Source organism: Aethalodelphis obliquidens, unplaced genomic scaffold (genome assembly GCF_003676395.1).
Source record: "Aethalodelphis obliquidens isolate GAN/ISIS:26980383/991018 unplaced genomic scaffold, ASM367639v1 scaffold53, whole genome shotgun sequence".
Lineage (NCBI taxonomy): Eukaryota > Metazoa > Chordata > Mammalia > Artiodactyla > Delphinidae > Aethalodelphis > Aethalodelphis obliquidens.
Window position 1 is genome coordinate 9,841,530 of NW_020837997.1, and position 20,652 is coordinate 9,862,181.

A 20,652-nucleotide genomic window follows, 5' to 3' on the forward strand; every position below is an offset into this window, starting at 1 on the left:
TCCCTTTCTCTCCCTTGCAAAGCACTTTCAGATGCTGTATTGTGGTCCCATAGGGATGTTGCTGACTACAACCCTGTAAACTGCCAGTTAGGTCTAGAGCCATGGTCAGATTCAGGTTTACCTGGTTGTCCTTTAAGCTCAGCATATGCGAACCCCGGGGCCTCTCACAGGGAACGTGGAACAGGCCCGAGGGACCAGGGAGGGCAGAGGATACAGCCCCAGGGTCCTCAGGAACCAGGGGTCCTCCTCGGCTAGTGAGGCTGCGGGAGCCTTCCATTTGACCTGGAGGTCCTCTGGGCCAGCCCTGCCAGCTGCAGCAGAGGGGGGCCCTGGAGATGGCCCCGGGGGTGGGTTCTGAGGTGGTGGACGGGGCCCAATGCAGAACTTCAGTCAGCCGGCCCAGGGCTGGGGGCTGCTGGCCCGGACAGGCCCCGTGGCCCGCACTCCCCATGCAGTGGACAGATGTGTGTGCTGCCGGCTTTGGGCGCTGACACCAGTTTGGCCAGTTCCTCCGCATCTTAGTTTGCTGAGGCTAGAGAGGGATGCTGGCCAGTGGCCAGTGGCCCAGGGCCTGGCCTGAGAACCCCTGAGGCCGGCCTCGGGATCCCGAGGGTCCAGGGGTCCCACTGGAATGACTAAGTATGTTAGTTACTCTTGGGATTGCTACCCTGCACACCTTGAACTTGGCCACCCCTCACCTAGTGTGCTGCTGGCTCTTGGGGTGCCGTAGTGCTGCCTGCCTCTTGGCTTTCTCAGGAGGCTGGTTTCCTGGGGGCTGGGCAGGAAGTGGTCCGCCACCCTCTTGGAAGTTCCTAAGCCTCTCAGGCCCCAGGTCTTGTCCCGAGGGAGCTCTGATCATCAGTGTGCGCTGGGGCACATGCTGGGTGCTGGGGGAGGCCCCTGCCCAGCCCACATGCCACTCCCTGGCTCTGCTCCTCACCGCTCACCTGGGCATCCCAGAGAACTCCTCCTGGGCGCTGTCTCGGGCCAGCGCGTTGCCCTGTTTGGTTTGTGTGGGTGTGAGAAATGCTCCAAGAGCCAGGGGTTCCAGAGGATACCGCCTGCCTGGAGGGCGTCCTGGCTCCCTGCTGACCAGCCTCTTGGCACTGGGTGTGTGCTCTGCCTCTGGTTCAGTTTATTCATCTGTGAAATGGGGACAGTAAGAGCACCTGTGCTTGGAAGAGTGCCTGGCCTCAGGGACACTCCGCGGAGTTACGTTACAGAGCAGTGGGCGTCATGGCAGCATCGCTGCTGCCCTGAGGGCTTCAGGACACTGGAGACCCTCCTCAGCCCTGATCGTGCTGTGGGCACATGGCGGGCACCCGTGAAGTTTCTGTAGGACAGACGAGTACATGGGTACATTCAGCATACATGGGTGCTTGCTCAGCGCTGCCCCATAGGAACAGAAGGGGTCCCTTTGTCCAGAAGCGTGGTGGACAGAAAACAGACATGCATCCTGTGGACCGTGACAAAGGCTGTGATTGGGGATGATGGTCAGAGGAGGCCCTCGGAGGGAAGCCATTGGCGGGCTTTAAAGGAGTGGGTTGGGGATGAGCCAGGAGCCGGTTCAAACTCCATGGGTTGAGAGGAGGCCGCAGCAGAAGCAGCTGGGTGGTAGGGGCAGCGAGTGGTCCAGAGGAGACGAGGAGGGGCTGGCTGAGGGGCCAGGGACTGGGGGAGTGGCTGGACCAGCCTTGCAGCTGCACCACCAGGCTGCGGCTGGTGGGGGGTGGGGTGGGTGAGGGGGTGTCACCCAGAGAGGGCAGAGGCAAGAGGAAGTCCTGGTTCTGAGCCTCGGGCGCCCAAGTTTGGCAGCGGGGGTCCCATGTATGGGCTGCATCTCCACGTGCCCTCGTCAAGCCTCCGCTTCTTCCTGGTGAAAACAGTGGTTTCCGTCTCTTGATGGCGCAGAGCTGAGCCCCGTGGCTGTAGCTCATCCTCCCACCTTTACAGGTAAGGAAGCCGAGGCTCAGGAGGGCAGGCCTTGCGCAGGGAGAGACGAGCCCCAGGCCCAGCCTGACCCTGTGCCCTGCAAGGGGGACAGCCAGCTGTCTGCTGACCTCCCCTTGCTGACACACAGGTGCCCTCAGCCGAGTTCCTCCTCCTAGCCTGTAGCCTCACTGCCCTATGTCCACTCGGAAGGTGACCGGGGAAAGTTGGAAGCACCTGCAGGAGTGGACGGGGTGATGGGATGGGCCCCTGGGAGCTGTCTGTGGCCTGCCGCCTCCTGCCTGCGTCATCTTGGAGCAGATCCCAGGCATCATCATTTCACGTGTCAGCGCTTCAGACTGTGGCTCTAAAAGATAAGGGCTGCTTCTTATTTTTTTCTTTCTTTTTTTAAAAAAATCGATTAATTTACTTTTGGCTACGTTGGGTCCTCGTTGCTGCGCACGGGCTTTCTCTAGTTGCTGTGAGCGGGGGCTGCTCTTCATTGCGGTGGCTTCTCTTGTTGCAGAGCGCGGGCTCTAGGCGGACGGGCTTCAGTAGTTGTGGCTCGCGGGCTCAGTAGTTGTGGCTTGCGGGCTCTAGAGCGCAGGCTCAGTAGTTGCAGCACACGGGCTTAGCTGCTCAGTGGCATGTGGGATCTTCCTGGACCAGGGCTCGAACCCGTATCCCCTGCATTGGCAGATGGATTCTTAACCACTACGCCACCAAGGAAGTCCCAGGGCTGCTTTCTAGTAGTGTAACAGTACCAGTGTCACGCCTGCAAATTATCGATTTTTTAATCCCCAGCCTAAAGATCTTTCCTGTCTGAATCAGGATCTTGGCTGGACCCGCACATTGTCATTCAGGCGGTTGTCTCCTAAGTCTCTTTGAATCTATAGATTCTCCTTCTACCTTCTTTTTCTTTTTTTTTTTTGTTTTGTTTCTTTGCACTTTATTTGTTAGAGAAGCTGCGTCATTTGTCCCGTAGAGTTTGGTACCGTCTGCCTTGTTGCTGCTTTCGTCCCCGTGGTGTCTGCATTTAGCACAGTCTCCTGATCTGTGTCTTCCCTGACAACGTGCACTTGAATCTGGAGGTGAGGTCTTCCCAGGAAGGGGGTCCGTGCTGGTGAGGTTGGCAGGGTTAACAGACAGCGCCTGGGTGACCGACCTGTCAGGAGTCACAGATGGGTGGTAATCTTGTTCCTTCTTCCTGTAGTAGCCGGGATACGTTTGTGCCATTTACCCCTCTTATCGTCTGTGTGTTTACCTAGTGGGAAAGCGGGACAAATGCTCGCTTCCACCCGCCTCCTTTGTTTGCCAGTTTCAGGCCCTGCTCCCAGTCTCGACAGACGTTCTGCCGGCCAGAGGCTGTTTATTCCCCAGCACACGAATCTGTGCTCTCTCTTCCCCAGCCTCAACCCCCGTAGAGCCCTCTGCCCCCAGGATGAGGCTCACCCTCTCAGTGGCGGCCAGGGCCCTTCTCTCTGGGTCCCCTGCTGCCACTGCTGTCCACCCTCCCCTCCAGCTGCAGCCACGTGGGCTCTCGGGGTCCCAGAGAGGACACTGTGGCCTGTGGTGCTTCTGTGCACCCTCTAGCTGCTCTCCAAGCCTGTCACAGCCTCCATGGGCCCTTCCTGGCCCCTCCCCGCCCCCACTGTTGGGTCAGGCCCCTCTCCAGCAGTGGTCACATTTCATTCTTTTGGCGAATATGGAGCGCCTCCCCAGGGCCAGCACCTGGGGAGGGGGGTGCAGGACAGGAGTCCCCACAGCTGCTGCCTCCAGGGGTTCCCAGCTTGGTGGGGACACACACCCAGTGTGACAAATGCCTCCATATGGGTGGACACAGAGGAGGGGCACTGGCTGCATGGAGGGGTGTAACAGTGGTTACCAGGGGCTGCTTTCTCTTCCTTAACAAGAAGTGGGAGGCAGCAGCTCTGTGGCACTAGGGCTGCCCGCCTGGGGTGCTCTCGGCTTCCCTCCACACTTGTGCCGTGGCTGATGCCGGCCTGCAGGTGTACCGTGTACTGTCTCACAGTTAGGCAGGAAGAAGAGAAATGCTGAGACTTTCTTGCACTTTTTTGATTTGGAAAGGAAAGCCCTCCCTAGGCTGACCTCCCTTATCTCATCGCCTCAAACTAGGTCACTGTCCACCTTGGACAAGGGGACTGATTTCCAAGTCTCGTGCAGATGGGCGAGGTAGAAACCTATTCTTCCTGGGGCCAGGGGCCAGGGGAGGGGCCGGGTCGGTGTCGGTGGCGTCAGGTTGGCTTGAGAAGGCCTGGCAGCTCCTGGAGGGCAGGGTCTGCGGCTCCATCGCGTGACAGATGCACCTTCTACCTTTGTGGCCTGGATGGGGGGACAGAGTCGTCTAAGTGCAACTGCAGGACCTCACTCCTGTCCCCTTTGTTCAGAAGCGGGCGTGTGGCCAGCCAGGCTGCCGCTCCCTGCATCACCAGCTCACCACGCGCCATCTGCCCAGGGATGGCGGGGCGGCCGGGGCCCTGGTGCACCACCGCAGGAGGAAGGGGCAAAGAGAAGCCAGCCCGGGAAGTGCCAGCGAGAGGGCTCAGCTGCCCTGCCCCTCCTTCCTGAGCCCTGCCGAACCTGCCCTCCTTCCTCACCTCCTGTGCACTGCTGAGAGGCTGCCACTGGCTCCCTGTACTCCTAGTTTTCTCTCTCCCACGGATAGCACTTTAAAAAATTGGGGTGTAATTCACATACCAGGAAATTCACCCTTTTTAAAGCACACGAATTTGGTGGTTTTAGCGTGTTCACAGTGTCGTGCAGTCATCACAGTTTTCTAGTTCCCAGGACGGTCTCATCATTCCAGAAGGAAACTTCATCCCTATTTGCAGTTAGTTTCCACGTTCCCCTCCCCCAGCCCCTGGCAACCATGAAGCCACTCTGTCTCTGGATATGCCTGTTCTGGACGCTTCGTGTAAATGGAATCACACACTGCACGGCCTTTTGTGTCTGGCTTCTCTCACTGAGCATCGTGTTTTTGAGGTTCATCCACGTGGTAACGTGTCAGCGCTTCATTCCTTTTTGTGGCTGGATACCATTCTGTTACATGGATGGACCACAATATGTTTATCCATTCACCTGTTGATGGACACTTGGGTTTGTTTCTGCTTTTTGACTATTGTGAGTGATGCTGCTGTGGATATAGGCGTACAAGTTTTTTGGTTTTTTTTGCTTTTTTTTTTTTGCGTTACGCGGGCCTCTCACTGCTGTGGCCTCTCCCGTTGTGGAGCACAGGCTCCGGATGCGCAGGCTCAGCGGCCATGGCTCACGGGCCCAGCCGCTCCGCGGCATGTGGGATCTTCCCGGACCGGGGCACGAACCCGTGTCCCCTGCATCGGCAGGCGGACTCTCAACCACTGCGCCACCAGGGAAGCCCAGGCGTACAAGTTTTTATGTGAATGTGTATTTTCATTTCTTTGGGGTATACATCTAGGGGGGATATGTGGGTCATGCAGTTACTCTGTATTCAGCATTCTGAGGAACTTTCATACACTTTTCCAGAGGGACCACCATTTTACCTTCCTGCTAGCAGTGCACCAGGATTCTGGTTTCTCCACATCCTTGCCAAGGCTTGTTATTTTCCTTTTTTAAAATAATTGCCGTCCTAGTGGGTGTGAGGCAGTATTTTGTGGTTTTGATTTGTACTTCCCTAGCGGTTAATGGTGTTGAGCATCTTTTCGTGGGCTTATTGGCCGCCTGTATGTCTTTGGAGAAATTTCCCTTCCAGGAAAGGGGCCGGGGGTTGAGGCTGCAGGATCCTGGTCCTAGAGCCTGGGGTCCGGTCTCAGCATTGTCGCTGAGCAGCTGTGTGTCTTGGAGCGTCGTCCTCCCCGTCCATGGGCCGAGCACTGAGGGTTGAGGGGGATTGTGTGTGCGGCACTCCGCACACCATCGGCAGGACTGCTTCATTAACCAGCTGAGAATATCATCCTGATGATCTTTATTTCTGTCGTGGTGCCTGCTTTGCCGCTCCGCAAATAGTAAGTTGATTTATTTTGCATGAGCGGAGCGATGGGGAGGCACACACACACACAGAGAAGCAGATGAGGGTCCGAGGGGACGGGGGGCAGGCCCGGCGGCAAGGAGTGCCTCCGCCTGGTCCGCGGCTGCCCTGCAGCCTCCTGCCCAGCCCTCTGAGTAGACTTCCTTTTGTTTTCTCTTTTTAAGGAGGAGCCAAGGAAGGTTTGCTTCACCTACGACCTGTTCCTGAACCTGGAGGGCAACCCGCCCGTCAACCACCTGCGCTGTGAGAAGCTCACCTTCAACAACCCCACCGTGGAGTTCCGGTACAAGCTGCTGATGGCCGGCGGGGTGAGTGTGCCGCTCCACATGCCCCAACATGGCCCCCAGCGCTGGGCGGCCCTGGTGCTGGGGGCACCCGGGGCTCTCCAGCGTGTGGTTGGGCACCCAAGACCCAGAGGGGCAGGTTGCACGGGTGGCGCCCAGCAGCTTTGGATGGGACCCAGGCGCCCTGAGTCTGCGCTAGGGTGTTGTCCGCTGCGAGTGACTAACTAGTCTCTAGTTACCCTGTAGCTTCTTGTTGGCTGTGGGCGATTAGCACTGTCCTCCATGGAGGTGGGGCGGGGTGGGGGGAGGGGGCAGGCATGGGCGCGAGGCCAATCTGTCAGCTTGGAGCCGGAGCCAGTTTTAACCAGATCAGCAAGGCCTCGCGGGGGCGTGTCATGGGGGGTGGGGGGAGCAGCCCCGGCTCTGTAGGGGCTCCCTGCTGATGCGCGCTCCTGGCGGTTTTGTCCTGGTGACACAGGCTCTCAGAACTTAGGTCTCCGTAGCAAGTTGTGTGGCCAGTGATCCCCCTGCACGTGGCAAGGCCTTTGGAGAGCTGGGTTGGGTGCTCGGTCGTGGAGGAGGACTGGACTGCGCCGAGGGCGGTGGGCTGAGCACACGGACATCCCGAGCCTGGGATGGGGGAGTCGGGCTGGGGGCGCGAGAGCCTGTGTGTGCGCACGTGTGTGTCGTCGAGGCAGGCGCACCTCCCCAGTGCGTGCAGGGCGCTTGGCTTGGGTTTCTTTGGCTCTGGGGAGCAGTCCCTTCCTGTTCACTTAATTCAGTTGGGTCTTTCTATAAACTTTTTTAATAATATGAAAGCAATCACGTATTCATCGCAGAATACGTGATTAAGTTACGCTGTATTCCTAGCAAAAGATTAGCGTGCGATTCTAATCTAGCACATGATGGCTGACGGAGTCCAGTCACAGAGCCGGGAGGTGCAGCGTCAGCTTGCACAGATGTTGGCCCTGAGTTTGCTGGGTTCAGCGGTCCTCCCCCAGCTCTGCTTCTCTACCTTATTTTCGCTGCCAAATATTTTCCAAAGTATTTCCCGAGGTGTTCCCGGGTGTTCCCCCAAAGCTTTCACGGTCACCTCTCTTTGGGAGACAGACACACAGAGCGTCCACGGGCCTCTCAGAGTCCCAGGACCCAGGCACCGAGACCTTGGCTCCCCACGTAAAGTTTTTTTTTTTAACCTTTAGAGTCACATGGGAAAACTGGTTGTATCATTTATAGTCATTTATTTTATTTTTTAAAAACTAAAACGTTTTGAAATTTAAAAAAAAAAAAAGATGTTTTCTTTGCTCTGAGGAGATGCAGGTTCAGTGAGCATCATCTAAACACATAAAACTGGAGGGCAAGGAGGAGGAGGTGCGCAGGGGCGGGGGAGGGAGGTGGGGAGGGCAGGTGCGGCCTGCAGTTTGGGAGGGAGGGAGGGAGGGAGGCCCGCGAGCTGCCACCCTGTGGTCTCTGCTGGCTGCTGTTCTGGCCCTTTGGGGCTGCCTGGAGAGCCGGTTGGCTGGTCAGGAACTTTGTCGCCCTTTGGGGCTGCGGGCTTCACGCCCCAGGCTGATGGCAGGGCAGTGCTTTCTGGTCCTAGGAGCTGCCCGAGACCTTTATGGGACGGTGGCTCCCGAGCCCTGAGTCCTGGTCCCTGTTTGCCATTCTGGGGCTCTGGGTCCCAGTGGCGCTGCCTTTGCCATCCCGTGGCGGATGGGCCCGGAGCCTGCCTGCATTGACATTGATGTCGGCGCTGGAAGCACAGGAGGCCAGCGCAGGAGGAGTGGGCCGTCGGTGAGCCCACGAGGACTGCTTTCTGTGCGGCCCCTTCTCCCGGGGTTGCCTGAGCCCTGTCGCTCCTCGCGTGAGGCTCAGACACCATCAGCGGTGACCTGAGCTGCTTCCCGCTGTGCCAGGCGGTTGCCCGGCCCCTCAGCTTGTGTCTCATCCTTTGCCCCGTCGGCAGTTGAGCTGCGCAGAGGTAGAGGCTCCTTCAGAGGCCAGGGGTGAGACGGGTCCCCGTGGAGCCATGTGCCCCAAAGGGCTGTCACAGACAGGCAGCAACACGGGAGGCCTCCACGCGTTGTCCTGGGATAGGGTTGGTTGGGGACCTTCATTTGAAGGGAGAGAAGTTGCAGCGAAAATAGAAGAAAAAGGTCTGTGGGTGGACGCACTAAGGCATCCCGTGGCCCCGCCGTTCTCCTGGGCTGTGCTCTCCGTTGCTTCCCTGTGGCCTGGAGTGTGCGGGTCGCCAACAGCGTGATCCCGGGCCTGGTGGGGCAGGCGGCTTCTGGGTGTCTGGTTCAGAGCGTGGTGGTTGGACAGGCTCCCGTGAGCAGCACCGCCTCGGGCTCCACTGCAGGGCTTGGAGGGCAAGGGGCTCCACCGCCCTCCTTTCAACCCGGCGTCCCCGCAGCCAGGCGTGACCTTGGCCCCCCCCAGGTGAAACGCTGGTTCCTCGGGGAATCCCAGGCTTTCAGGGTTACTCGTGGGGCTGTTCTACCAGGCTAAATGCTTGCTTCTTTCTGTGTGTGTGCGCTTTATTCTTTTGTTCTGTCTCATCAGCGTCTGGAAGGCTCCCTCTGAGCGCTGACTGCTACTAGGGTCAATTTGCAGTGTCAGTATTTCGAGGACTTGCCCGCCGCCTTCTCCCCCTTCAGCCGGGGCCCCGGGAGCCTGGTTGGAGCCGGGCAGGTGTTTCCCCGTGCACCTCCTAGCAGGACCCTGGACCCTCCCTCCTCTGGGCCCTCCCCCCCACCCCCCGTGCCCACCCCACGCAGCTCTCCTCTGGCCTGGCCGCACTCTCCCTGTCTGTCCACCCCGCCCGCCTCACGGTGGAGGAGGACATCGGGCACACACATCCCGCAGAGGTTGCCCCCTCCGCCGCAGCTGCCTGCTCTGGGTGTCCGGCCGGCTTCCCGCCCATGCCAACCGTGCTTCTGGTCTGTCTGCACCGCCGCGTGTGGGGCAGCTTTGGCCACAGCTCCGCGTCTTCTCGGCCGGCCCGGCCCACCGCGCCCAGCCATCCTGGGACCCGGCTTCTCTTCGCTCTCTGCCCGGCCCCGCTTGGCTCCAGCGCTCGGCACTCGGCCCCTCCCGGAGGGAAGCTCCGCAGGCCGGCTTCCTCTTGCCGATCGAATTTCCAGCCTGCCTCCTTGCTCGTTGATAACATCTGTCTCTTCTTTATCACTAGGTGATGGTAATGCCCGAAGGAGCAGAAACGGTGTCCAGGCCCAGCCCCGACTACCCCATGTTACCCACAATTCCACTCTCTGCCTTCTCTGACCCCAAGAAGACCAAACCGTCCCACGGCTCCAAGGTTAGTGAGGCGGAAGGCCCAGTCATGTGGGAGCGCTGGGGCCCAGTGGCGGGGCCTGGGCTCAGGGCGCCCCTCCGCAGAGCTGGACCTTCCGTCCCCGGACTCGCTCCCTTGGCATCCTCTCTCGGAGCACATCTCTGTGCTCCGCCCGGCTGCTCTGCCCCTTCATCAGGAGGCTTGCCCTCCTGAACCGCTCAGACAGCCAAATGATCGCAGGTTCTTCCCCCGTTCCTCTTGAGGCCAGAGAGCCTGCCCCGTTCTCCCGTCCACCGAGTCTGAGGGCCTAGGGCCACTCGGACAGAACCCCAAGAGGCTGTCGTGGCTGGGGGCCGTGGACAGAGCGTGTCCACCGCTGCCTCCTGGGCGTTACTGGCACTCCCCATCCGTAGGGGCTGGCGCTCCCTCCCGCGGCTGCTCCAGGCTCCGCTTCCTTCTTTGGCAGCAGCTCTGGGCAGAGAGAGCTCGCCTGGGGGAAGGGCTGGGTGGAACCATGTGGCGGAGCCAGCTGTTTCGCCTCAAGAAGAAACGTTTCCTCGTCTTCTCTCGGCCAGCCAGGCAGGTGGCACTCTGCCCTCCCGACACCTCTCTCTCTCAGCTGTCCCGGAGTGGCCTCCGGAGCCCTCGGGCTGGTCCCGCAGTGGACCTGGAAGCTTGTGGGCATGTGTCCTACGCTGCAGCCACCTACACAGCTGTGTCCCCGAGGCCAAGCTCTGCCTGGCTCTCAGGGCAGCTGCTAGTCGTCCGCCACCAACCCTGCAAGTGTATCCATTTCTCATCTTGGCAGTTTTCTTGCTTCACTCCCTATCGGGTGTCGGGGGCCTGGTTGAGGTGGACAGGTTGAACTCTTGGGCCGTCTTACAGCCTTATGCTCATCAGCAACCTTGGAGGAGGGCCACGTCAGCCAGGCAAGGTCTTTCTGGCACTTTCCACAAGGCCACTAGGTCTCTGAAATCCTCAGATCTGTCTGACTTAAGCCCTCTGGACGCGTGAGGCCAGAGTCTTCAAGTACAGAGTGCGGCTCCAGGGTCTTCCCCTCACAGGACTCCTAGGTCTTTCCCTGAACCTCACGGGACTTGAAGAAAAATTCTTGCTAACGATCTTGGCAGCTTCTCCGAGCCACCCACGGTTTTTCGGAAGTCGGTGCAAAATAGGAAGAGTGGGAACTGCCATCTCTTCTGTACCTGTTGCTTGCAAGTCACCTGAGAAGTGCCCCCTCCCAGGTGGTGAGGACACTCCAGTGGCCGACAGAGCTACGTCTGCTGGGGGTGCTGGTGGCATCTCTTGCTGAGGTCTTTGAAACCCCTGGGACCCCCCCAAGCCAGTGGGTGTATCTGCGAGGCTTGGGCGGCCTGCAGGTAGGGTCCTTCCTCTTCACCCCTCCCGGTCCAGCATCTTTCTGCAGCCCCTGAACGCTGTGACATAGGGGGTCCCTGCGAAGGTTTCTGCTGATGGCTCTCTGACAGACCCCCTCTGCCCATTGTCACAGTCCTGCCTCTGAGTCATCGGCCTCTTCTTCCAGCTGAGGAAGCACCGGCTCTTTCCCCCAGATGGATTCTCCACTGCCTGGACCTGCAGAGGCTGACTGGCTGGACCGCATGCTCCAGGCAGAAGGGCCAGGAGGGAGGGGCGTGGTCCTTGTAGGGCCTTGGGGCCGCTGGAGAGTCTGCCTGTTGCAGCCCCAGGTGGATTGGTCCCTGTGGTTCTGTTTCTTCCCACAGACCCCCGGAGGGTAGCTTGGCAGGCAGGAAGTGGAGCCTCCTAGGAGAGGACCGGGACCCCCTGAAGGCTCACTGTGCAGGTGGCTGTTCCCTTTGGTCCCGCCGCCCCCTGGACTCGTGCGCCTGTAGCTTCAGGGCGCCCTGCCTCTCCTTGTCTGACGTCAGCCAGTCGGCCTGGTGGGCTTTTCTCTAACACTTGGTTCTTAATCATTTTGGGTCCTCGACAGCTTTGAGAACATGACTGCAGTGGAGCTTTGCCCCAGGAACGTCTACATTATGCTACAGACGTAGTGTGTGACTTCAGAGGGCCTGTGCTCTTGGGTGCCCGTACAGCGCTCCGGGTGAAGAGCCGCCGCTCCGAGGCCCCTGCTAGTTGGGCAGGCCCTGGACAGCGGGGAGGCTCTGCCGCTCCGGGCAGGGGGCCGTCGGCAGTCGTGCCCATCAGGGGTGCTCCGCTGCACCTCTCGGGGCTGGGACTGTGCGGCCCAGGCGGGCTCATGGGCGCTGCAGGAAGAGGCCAGGATGGTGTGGGAGGTCTCTGCTTCTTGCCTCCCTCCTTGGGGGGACAGCGTGCTGGAGAGTGGAGCCCCCAGAGACTGGCCCCATTCCACACAGCAGCCTCCCAGGGGTGCCCCTTTACACAGGCTTCTAAAGGGGTGCTCGTGGTGTGAGCACCCCTTCCTGCTGCCGTGGTGACGTGACGGCCGGGGCCAGGGCACAGGGCCGACTTCTCTCCAGGGAGGTGGCAGGAGCCCATGGCCACGTGGGGCTGGCCCTGAACCTGTGGCACTGGTGTGGGTAGTGGATCCGCAAGAAAACGGGGACTCCGGTAGGTCAGAGGTGGTTCTAGGCTGTGCCGTCTTTCCCTGTGGCTCTTTGCTGGGAGGCTTCTGTCGCTGGACCCTTGGAGACTGAGCGCAGGAAGCAGAGGCCCAGCTGCTGGGTGTTCACCTGGCTCGCCCGTCCCTTCAGCACTTGGGGTGAGCTGGTAGAGGGAGGCTGCTTTGGGGGCCCCGCCCAGGTGGGCCCCTGTGGTCTAGCTGCTGGTGGTGCCCAGCCGTGCACCTGTCCCACAGAGTTGGGGGCAGAATCCTGGCAGCGGACGGCAGCGGGCACCTGTCCCGCAGCCCTGGCTGTGCGGCGAGGTGGTGATGCGGTGTACACGGTGTTGGCGAGGAGCAGGCCCGCCAAGGTGTCAGACGGGGCTCCTGCCTGGGGGTGGGGTGACTGTGCACTCGCTGTCCGCCCTCTCCGCCCTGCCCACCCTGCACTGTCGCCTGGTGAGGTAGGTGGTCTTGCTCCTGCTCAGAGGGAGCGCAGGCGTGCAGGCTTGGAGGCCACCAGCCCGCCTTCCCGGCGGCCCGGTGCAGGGCCGCTCACTGCCTCTGTTGCCTGTGGGAGCCCCCCTGACCTGGCTCATCAATGCCAGAGTCCAGGCTCCACCCTCAACCCTCGGTTTCCGAGGCGGAGGTTGAGGCATTGCACATGGTTTAGAAAAGCTGCCCAGGCGGCTTGGGTTCCGGGATACGTCTAGGAGCCGTTAGTCATGCGCAGTGCCTGGGAACCTGGCAGGCGCTCAGTTAATGCTCAATGTGGAGATTAAAGGGCGATCAAAGAGCTGCGGTGCTGGCATGCATTGGGGCCAGGCCAGGCCGGGCCGGAGCCGGGCCTTACAGGCAGGGTGGGGGCGACCTGGGGAGGCACCTGGCTCTGGTGGGGACAGAGGAGAGGCCCCGCCTGCTGGCGCCCCCAGCCCCCGCGCCACAGCAGCCCCGCGGGAAGCTGCAAGGCGCTGGAGCGGGAGTGGGTCGGTGTGGCTTGCCTGTCTGTATCTGACTCACCGTGTACTCTTCTTGAATCCCTCAGGGGAGTCTTAGCCTGCAGCCGCCTGGGACCTGCTGACACTTCCTAGTAGTTTAAAGGGACAGCTCCATTTAAAACTCTCACCTGCTGCCTTACTTTTTCGCTTTATGGAAGATTTTCTCTAGCTGAGTCTGAATCAGGTGGATTATACTTTGTAGGGGTCGTGGGAGGCGGAGCAGGGCGGCCCTGAGATGCCATTTGACTGTGTCCCCCTCCTGCCCGGCATTGCAGGACGCCAGCAGGGAGAGCGGCAAGGCCTGCAAGGCCCACAAGACGACCAAGGAGCACCGGGAGCGGCCGCGCAAGGACTCAGAGAGCAGGGGCGCCTGCAAGGAGCCGGAGCGCGAGCAGGCCAGGAGCGCCAAGGACGCCGCGCGGAAGCTGGGTGAGGGCCGGCCGCCCAAGGAGGACAAGGCCCCGCCGCCCAAGGCCGCATTCAAGGAGCCCAAGATGGCCCTGAAGGAGACCAAACTGGAGAGCATGTCCCCCAAAGGCGGGCCCCCGCCGCCGCCCCCGCCCAAGTCTTCCAGCAAGCGGCCAGCCGCCGCCGACTCACCCAAGCCCAGCGCCAAAAAGCAGAAGAAGAGCAGCTCCAAGGGGTCCAGGAGCGCCCCGAGCACCTCACCCCGCACCTCATCTTCCTCCTTCTCGGACAAAAAGCCGGCCAAGGACAAGGGCGGTGCCAAAGCGGAGAAGGTCAAGCCTGAGAACGAGCCCAGGGAGATCAAAAAGCCTCCGGAGGCGGAGGAGTCCAACTCGGAGGACGAGGCCTCCTTCAAGACCGAGGTGAGGTGGCTCCTTCCTCCGCCCTTCTCCCCTTCCCACACCCCACCCTCATCCTCTCTCTGCAGGCTCTGAGCCGCCCAGAGGTTACAAGGAGGCTGGGCGCCCACTTGCTCCACGTAGCTTTGGGCAGCCTCTGCCTTGCCAGACCTCAGTTTCCCCTTACGTTGGGGGTGACGAAACCGCCTCGCGAGATCTGTGTGGACGGTGCTTGGGATGAAGGGTCCCAGTTCAGCGTGATACTGGTACCTGTGTTCACAGCTCTTCTCGGGCTGCCCCCTGTGTGGGCCGGAGTCTCACTGGCCGCTTTGGGGTCAGAGTGGGCGATTGTGTCTCACCATGGAGTCTTTACCCGGCTGCCGCAGGCTCGGTCAGCCAGGGCACCCCCTCCCTCCACTCGTGATGTGGTGTCCCTGTGTGTTTTCATCCCACTCTCTGGGTCCGGGAGCCAGAGGTTCTGGGTTTTTCCTGCAGCAGCATTTCCATGCGGCTCTGAATGTCACCATCAGAGACGGCTTGAGTCACAAAGGAGCTAGGGGCCAGATTGTTGACTGGGTAGCCAAACCTCTCTGGGCCTTGGAGGGCTATGTCATTTCTGCATGCTGTTTGGCCTCTGGTACTCAGCGAACGGGGACTTGGAGGGATGGATGGATGGATACATAGTTGGATGGACGGATGGATGAGTGAGCGATTGACCCCCTCACCTGTATCACCAGCCCCAGCCCTCAGTGGCCTTTTTTTAAAAATTAATTATTTATTTACGGCTGCATTGGGTCTTCGTTGCTGTGCGCGGGCTTCTCATTGCGGCGGCTTCTCTTGTTCTGGAGCACGGGCTCTGGGCACGCAGGCTTCAGTAGCTGTGGCTCGAAGGCTCTAGAGCGCAGGCTCAGTAGTTGTGGCGCACGGGCTTAGCCGCTCCGCGGCGTGTGGGATCTTCCCGGACCAGGGCTCGAACCTGTGTCCCCTGCATTGGCAGGCGGATTCTTAACCACTGCGCCACCGGGGAAGCCCTCAGTGGCCTTTTGTAGTTCCCAGACTCTTATTCACTCTCAAAGGCAGAAGCTTTGTCTCCAGCATTGCTGCTCAGAGAGCCACTGGGACTTTGCAGGTGGTTCCCAGAGGTGAAGCCAGAGGTGGTTTGTGTCAGTAGCACCGATGTCGTGAGCGTGCGGCTTCCAGGGGCACCTCGTTGGAGGTGGCTGGGGGTGACAGTTTGGCTCATGGGTAACAGTGCATCCCCACAATTAGGGACACACACAGGGCTGGTGATGTCACATGCCCAGCGCTTCTTGCGCCCGGGAGACTGTCTGCCAATGAACCTGAGGATGGCAGGACCCCGGAACGTCTCTCTTACTTGGAGACTCCTGGGAGTCCAGGGCCCTCCCAGCCACCTCTCGGTTGCCGGAGGTTCTTTGGGTGCTTCATAGCGCCCCATCTAGCATCTTTCTCTTCCATCTGCTCAGACCCGGAGCTCTGGTCTGGTGCGCTTCCCTCCTGTCCGCCTCAGGTGCTTCCAGAGAGACCTTCCTGTGCCCAAGGCTGGTGCCCCTGTGTAGGGAAGAGGTGGAGGCCTCCCTGAGCCCTGCCTCCCCGGCTGAATGTTGGCGCCCTGGCCGCGGGTGTCCACCCTGACGTCCTGCTGTGATTGTTGTAGGCACCCGTGCCACTGTGGGCAGCTCCCTCCACCTGCTCCGTGTGGGGGGGTGGGGCTGGCTGGGTGTCCAGTGTCTGTGGCCTTGGCCACTGCGGCCCTGAGGCTGGAATCGCTCAAGGAAGCCCAGGGCTTTCTCCTGGCTGAAGAGGCGCATCCCACGCGCTGAGAGACTTCTGAACGGCGAGTCTGGGCCGTCAGCATGCCCGGGGGATCTCTAGGGCTGCTGGACAGTGACTCACATGTCCTGACCCTGGGACCTGGCGAGGCACACGTGGCCATGGCGAAGGGGGCGAGACGGCCTTCCAGACCCGGGCCTCCCCAGCTGCCCTTGCCTGTCTCCGGCCGTCCCACGCTGGAGGCCGAGTGGGCACCACTGCCGGAAAGCTCTGACCGCTGCGTGGAGCCCAAGTCTCCTCCTCCCCCTCGGCCCTCAGAGGGGCCAGGCAGCTCCTTGTCTGAGTCCCGGGCCAAGCCCCCCAGCTCCTCTGGCTCTCCTCTGGCTGCTCCTCTGGGGTCTCCTTGGCTGTGGGGTTCCTGACACTCAGTCCCTTTCAGTCACAGGCCCTGGAGCACTGGGAGCACAGCAGGCCCGCCACCCTCCTTCCGGACGCCCTGTGTAGCCTGAGCCCCAGGACACGTCAGCAGCCCCTCGAGGGCTTTTGTGACCCCCAGGAACCATTAGGCTCTTGGGGCTGAAACCACTTCCCGATTCCCCTCTCCCCTCCACACCCCGCCTATTGGATTCATGTGGAAGGAAAGGGGACGAGTGTGGCTGAGAAGCCCACCTGGCCTGGGACGTCAGGACAGAGCAGGTGCTGCCCTGCCCTGGACCTTCCTGAGCCTGTTGGCCCGAGCCTGCGTGCTGGTGGCCTCCCAGCCAGGTCTTCCCTGCCCCGGAGCTCTGTCCGAATTCCCTGCCCCAGAGGTCGGAAGCGCAATCGGCATCGACCTCCGTGTGCTTAGCAGAGGCCAGCAGGGCAGCTCTTTTACAGATGGGGAAACTGAGGCTTAAAACCACGGGCTGCCTTGGCCGGTTGGTGAGAAAGCCAAGGTCAGAAGCCAGGACCTCCGAGCCAGAATAAGAACTGAGGGATATGCATGCAGGGGGGACCATGTGGCTCCAGGCCCGTTTTTGGGGGTGGGGAGGGTCACACACTGGTCTGAGTGGTACCCACCCAGTGGACAGTGGTTGATGGCAGTCTAGGCTGGTTCCCCGGGGAGGGTTCCTCAGGGCACACCACTGGCCCGTGTGAAGGTAGCAAGTTGGGGATGTTGGCAGGGGCGTGCTGGGAGGGCCCAGAGCGGGTCAGGCTGGGCGGTGGCGGACCCCAGAGGAGGGAGCCCTCAGCTCTTCAGCTGGGAAGCATTCTGTGCCCAGGCAGTGGGATCCTTCTCTGAGTCTGCTGAGGAAAGACCTGAGCCTTCCCGGGTCTCCTTCCGGGAGCAGGGGCTGCCCTCAGCCCACGGGCCAGCGGGAGGGGCTCCTCTCCTGGGGTCTCCTCTCCTGTGGCACGTGCCAGGATTGAGGAGACACTGCTGGGTTCCTCCGCCTGTCTCCTGGCCCCTTCCAGGTGCTCAGGCTGCTCAGCTCCCCCAGACAGTCCCCGAGGACAGAAGGCTGGACGGCGTCTGGGCGCCCTGGGCTGGCAGGCTTTCTGAGCCATGGACTGCCCACTGGAGCCCAGTCTGGCCCAGCCCCCGGCCCTGGGCTTATCACTCTGCTGCGCATACCTGTGCAGCAGCCTGTTGGTTTCTCCTGAGGGCCCAGAGCAGACGCCACCCAGTTCTGGCTCAGCCCCTTCCCCACGCGGGCCTCTCAAGTGGGAGGTGCTGCCCCACGCTACTTACGCCTTAGTATCCTAGGGCCTGGGCTCCTAGTTTGGGCTTTTACTGCCCCCTGGTGGCCAAGTCAGGGCTAAAGGAAGAGGAGAAGGGGGATGTGACCGGCTCTGGGTGCAGTGGGGCCAGCTGTGAGTCCACTGTGTCCTCAAGTGCTTGTCACTTGCCCACACACTCACTCGTCATCACCTCAGGAGCACCCAGTGACAGGGAGACAGCTTGTTGTCGCTACTCAGCCTCAGGACAGACTGAGGAAATGAGGGGCAGGATGAGAACGCACCCACCTTTCCTGTTCGGACCTTCCAGCTGTTGGCCGCAGCGCCGCAGCGCACACCAGCCAGCTGTGGTCTCGCCGGAGGAGGGTAGGGCCCACACGTGAGAGCAGCCACAGTCGCCTGCCGCCGCCTCCAATCCCCCTGCGGCGAGAGCTTGCCTCAGCCCCGTCCTCCTGCGCAGGCAGGTGGGAGCACCAGGCGTGGCTGGAGATTTACCGTCCCTCAGTGGGAAAAGAAAGGTCATTGGTTGCATTTTGAATGCACACCGGCGGCATCCTGGGGCTGGGGGAGGAGGTGGGATGGGGTCAGGGTCTCGGGTGCCGGGGCCTGGCGCCTTGGCGGCCTTTGGAGTGCGTATCTGGGGCGTCCTGCCTGGCTGTCCCTGCCACCGGAGGGCTCCTTTTCTTTGGACTGAAAGATGACTGTTGTCCTCTCTCCCTGCTGCCCCCCGCCTGCGCTGCCGTGGGGTGAAGTCCGCCCAGTCGAGCCCATCCAACTCCAGCTCCAGCTCCGACTCCAGTTCAGATTCGGATTTTGAGCCATCTCAGAACCACAGTCAAGGTGCGTGCTGGGAAAGGAGAGAGCCGGGGTGGGGACGCATGGGGCTGGTTTCCGGTGGAAAGGCTCACTGCTCTGGGAGCAGCCCCCTGACCTTCCCGGAGGCCAGTGGGGCACTGGGTCTGGTATGGAGTCCAGGGGTTCACAAGGAATCTCCCGATGTGGGCTTGCTCGTGCCCGAGTTTCAGCACACCCTGAGTCTGAACGCTGCCGCCACGGCCAGAAAAACCCGAGGGCAGGGCGCGAGGGAGGGTAGGGAGGCTTGGGCCTGGGCTGAGCTTGCCCAGGGTTTCACTTCAGGATACGCTGTTTGCCTGGACCGGGCCCTAGAGATCCGTGTCCACAGGCGTGTGGACGCTCAGGGGTCCGGTGTTAAAAGCAAAACTGGCACAGATGACCCGACCGCCAGCTGTCCGTCGCCTGGGCCCTCAGCTTTGCCCCATCTGTGCAACAGGGCTTTGAGCTGTGCGTTGTGGGTCTGCGGTGGAGGGCCCTGTTGTGACTTGGGCCCTGCCCTTGCCGGAAGCCTCCTTTCCAGCTCCTCCCAGATGGAGGCTCACTTGGCCAGCGCAGGGTCCCTTCCTCTGCCTCAGCCACCCAGCCAAGCACTCCGCTCCTGCCGCGTGCCTGGCCAGCACTCGGCCCAGGCCCCCGCAGCCTGCAGTGCTGCCTTTTCCCTGCAGGCCGTCTGGGGTACTTGTTGGGAGGCGGCACCAGACCCATTTCCTGCCCCAGAGTGGATGGGGCCCCCTGGCCCGTCGACCCCTGCCCACCCTCGCACTGGAAGCACCTGTTCTGGTGGATCGGATTGAGAATTTCCTCCACGGCCTGCAGTCCCTTTTGGAGGGTGGGGGAGAGCTGGGGGAGGCGAGCGTAGTCCGGGGGCCTGACATAAAGACACGCAGTCCTGAGGGGGCTGGGGGATGGGGTGCTCCAAGCCCACACTCTCTCCAACGGTTCTTATCTACGGGGAAGGGAGGGGGAAACCTGCCGTGCACGGGATCACATGACCAAGGTAATTGAGGGCTTTGTGTCCCTCTGTTGCCTTGGTAACAGGAATATAAACCAAGATGCCGTCTGTAGGGGACTGGAACCGAGTGTCTCTGGAGAAAGGGGAGGACGGTGGGCCGGGAGCAGTGGAGGGGCCTGCCACGGGGCTGGGCAGGCCCGAGGAGGGGCGCAGGCTGGGGGGCTGGTGTTCTGTGGCCCATGCTGCGGGCCGCCTCGCCCTTCTCAGCCAGGGCTGGTTCGTCCTGCCTGCAGGCAGAGCTCTGATCCCAGCAGCCGGAGCCGAGGAGGGCTGCTCCTTCCCTTTGCAATGGAGGGGCCCTGCGGTCCTGTCTTGGGCCAGGGCCCAGAGGCCTGTGAGGAGGGCCAGGAAGGTAGGGGTGGGGGGAGCCAGGGGTCTCTTAAGGAGGGGGTGGCCACAGGCGCAGTGCTTGGAGATAGGCGGCAGGCCCCACTGGGCCAGAGGAACCTCCGAGGTGGGTTTGCCTGGGTGTGTTTTGGGGGTCGTGGCGTCAAGGAGCTCCATGTGGCCCTGGGGGTGGAGGGGACTCTGGGGTGCACGTGGAGCCCTGAACCCCCTTCTCTCCCCCTCCCTCCCTCCAACCCTTCCTCGCGGCCCTCACCAGGACCCCTGCGCTCCATGGTGGAGGACCTGCAGTCCGAGGAATCTGACGAGGACGACTCTTCGTCAGGCGAGGAGGCTGCTGGCAAGACGAACGCAGGAAGGGACTCCAGGTGCCTGGGCCGGAGGGGAGGAGTGGGCGTGGGCGCACCGGGGCAGCTCTGCCTGGCCCTGCTGTAATTGTGGGGCCTCCAGGAGGTGGGCCAGGACGGGGGCTCCCCGGGGTGAGGCAAAGGGAACCTCTGAGCCCACCGGGCGGTGCCCTGCCTAGGCATTGAGGTGGGCCTGGGGGCCTCGGGGGGCATCCTTCCTCCCCTCGCTGGAGGGTGTGACTGCCTGGCAGGGAGGGGCAGGACACTCAGGGAGAGGAGTCCATCACCACCCGAGAAGGGGGGCAAGGCGGTGCCCAGCAGCCCGAGGACCAGCCTTGGTCCCAGGCGTATGGGACAGTGGGGGCTGGTTCCTCTGCTCTCGGGCTCGGGCCAGGGGTCCCTTCCCCCTTCCCCAGGTGCACTGGCCCAGGGAAGATGACGTGTGGCCTTCCCCCAGAGTGGGGTAAGCCGAGGCCCCTCCTTTGGACACCCCCAGGCCTTGGGAGCGAGCCCACCTCAGGGATGGCTGTGCGTTCTCAGCCTCCAGCCCAGCGCAAGTGCCAGCCTTGGCCCCAGGACTGTGGGGTGGGCTCAGCAGACTCGGGGTCTGGGCCCCGCCCAGCAAGGGGCGGGCGTCTGGTGTCACCACGCTGGCACCTGTGACCCTCCCTCCCTCCCGGGGCT

At 61.7% G+C, this 20,652-nt stretch overlaps 1 protein-coding gene across 2 annotated transcripts in view; it reads left to right on the forward strand.

The window, feature by feature from the left end:
* Positions 1 to 20,652, forward strand: part of MLLT1 (MLLT1 super elongation complex subunit) — a 64,726-nt gene that overhangs the window by 40,165 nt on the left and 3,909 nt on the right. The window contains exons 4-8 of one of the 2 annotated variants that reach the window (XM_027085333.1): positions 6,118 to 6,261; positions 9,431 to 9,556; positions 13,369 to 13,923; positions 18,162 to 18,249; positions 19,881 to 19,989. In XM_027085333.1, the coding sequence (XP_026941134.1) occupies positions 6,118 to 6,261; positions 9,431 to 9,556; positions 13,369 to 13,923; positions 18,162 to 18,249; positions 19,881 to 19,989 (1,022 nt within the window). The remainder of the gene's footprint in view (positions 1 to 6,117; positions 6,262 to 9,430; positions 9,557 to 13,368; positions 13,924 to 18,161; positions 18,250 to 19,880; positions 19,990 to 20,652) is intronic. The other variant, XM_027085332.1, reaches the window with a different exon arrangement.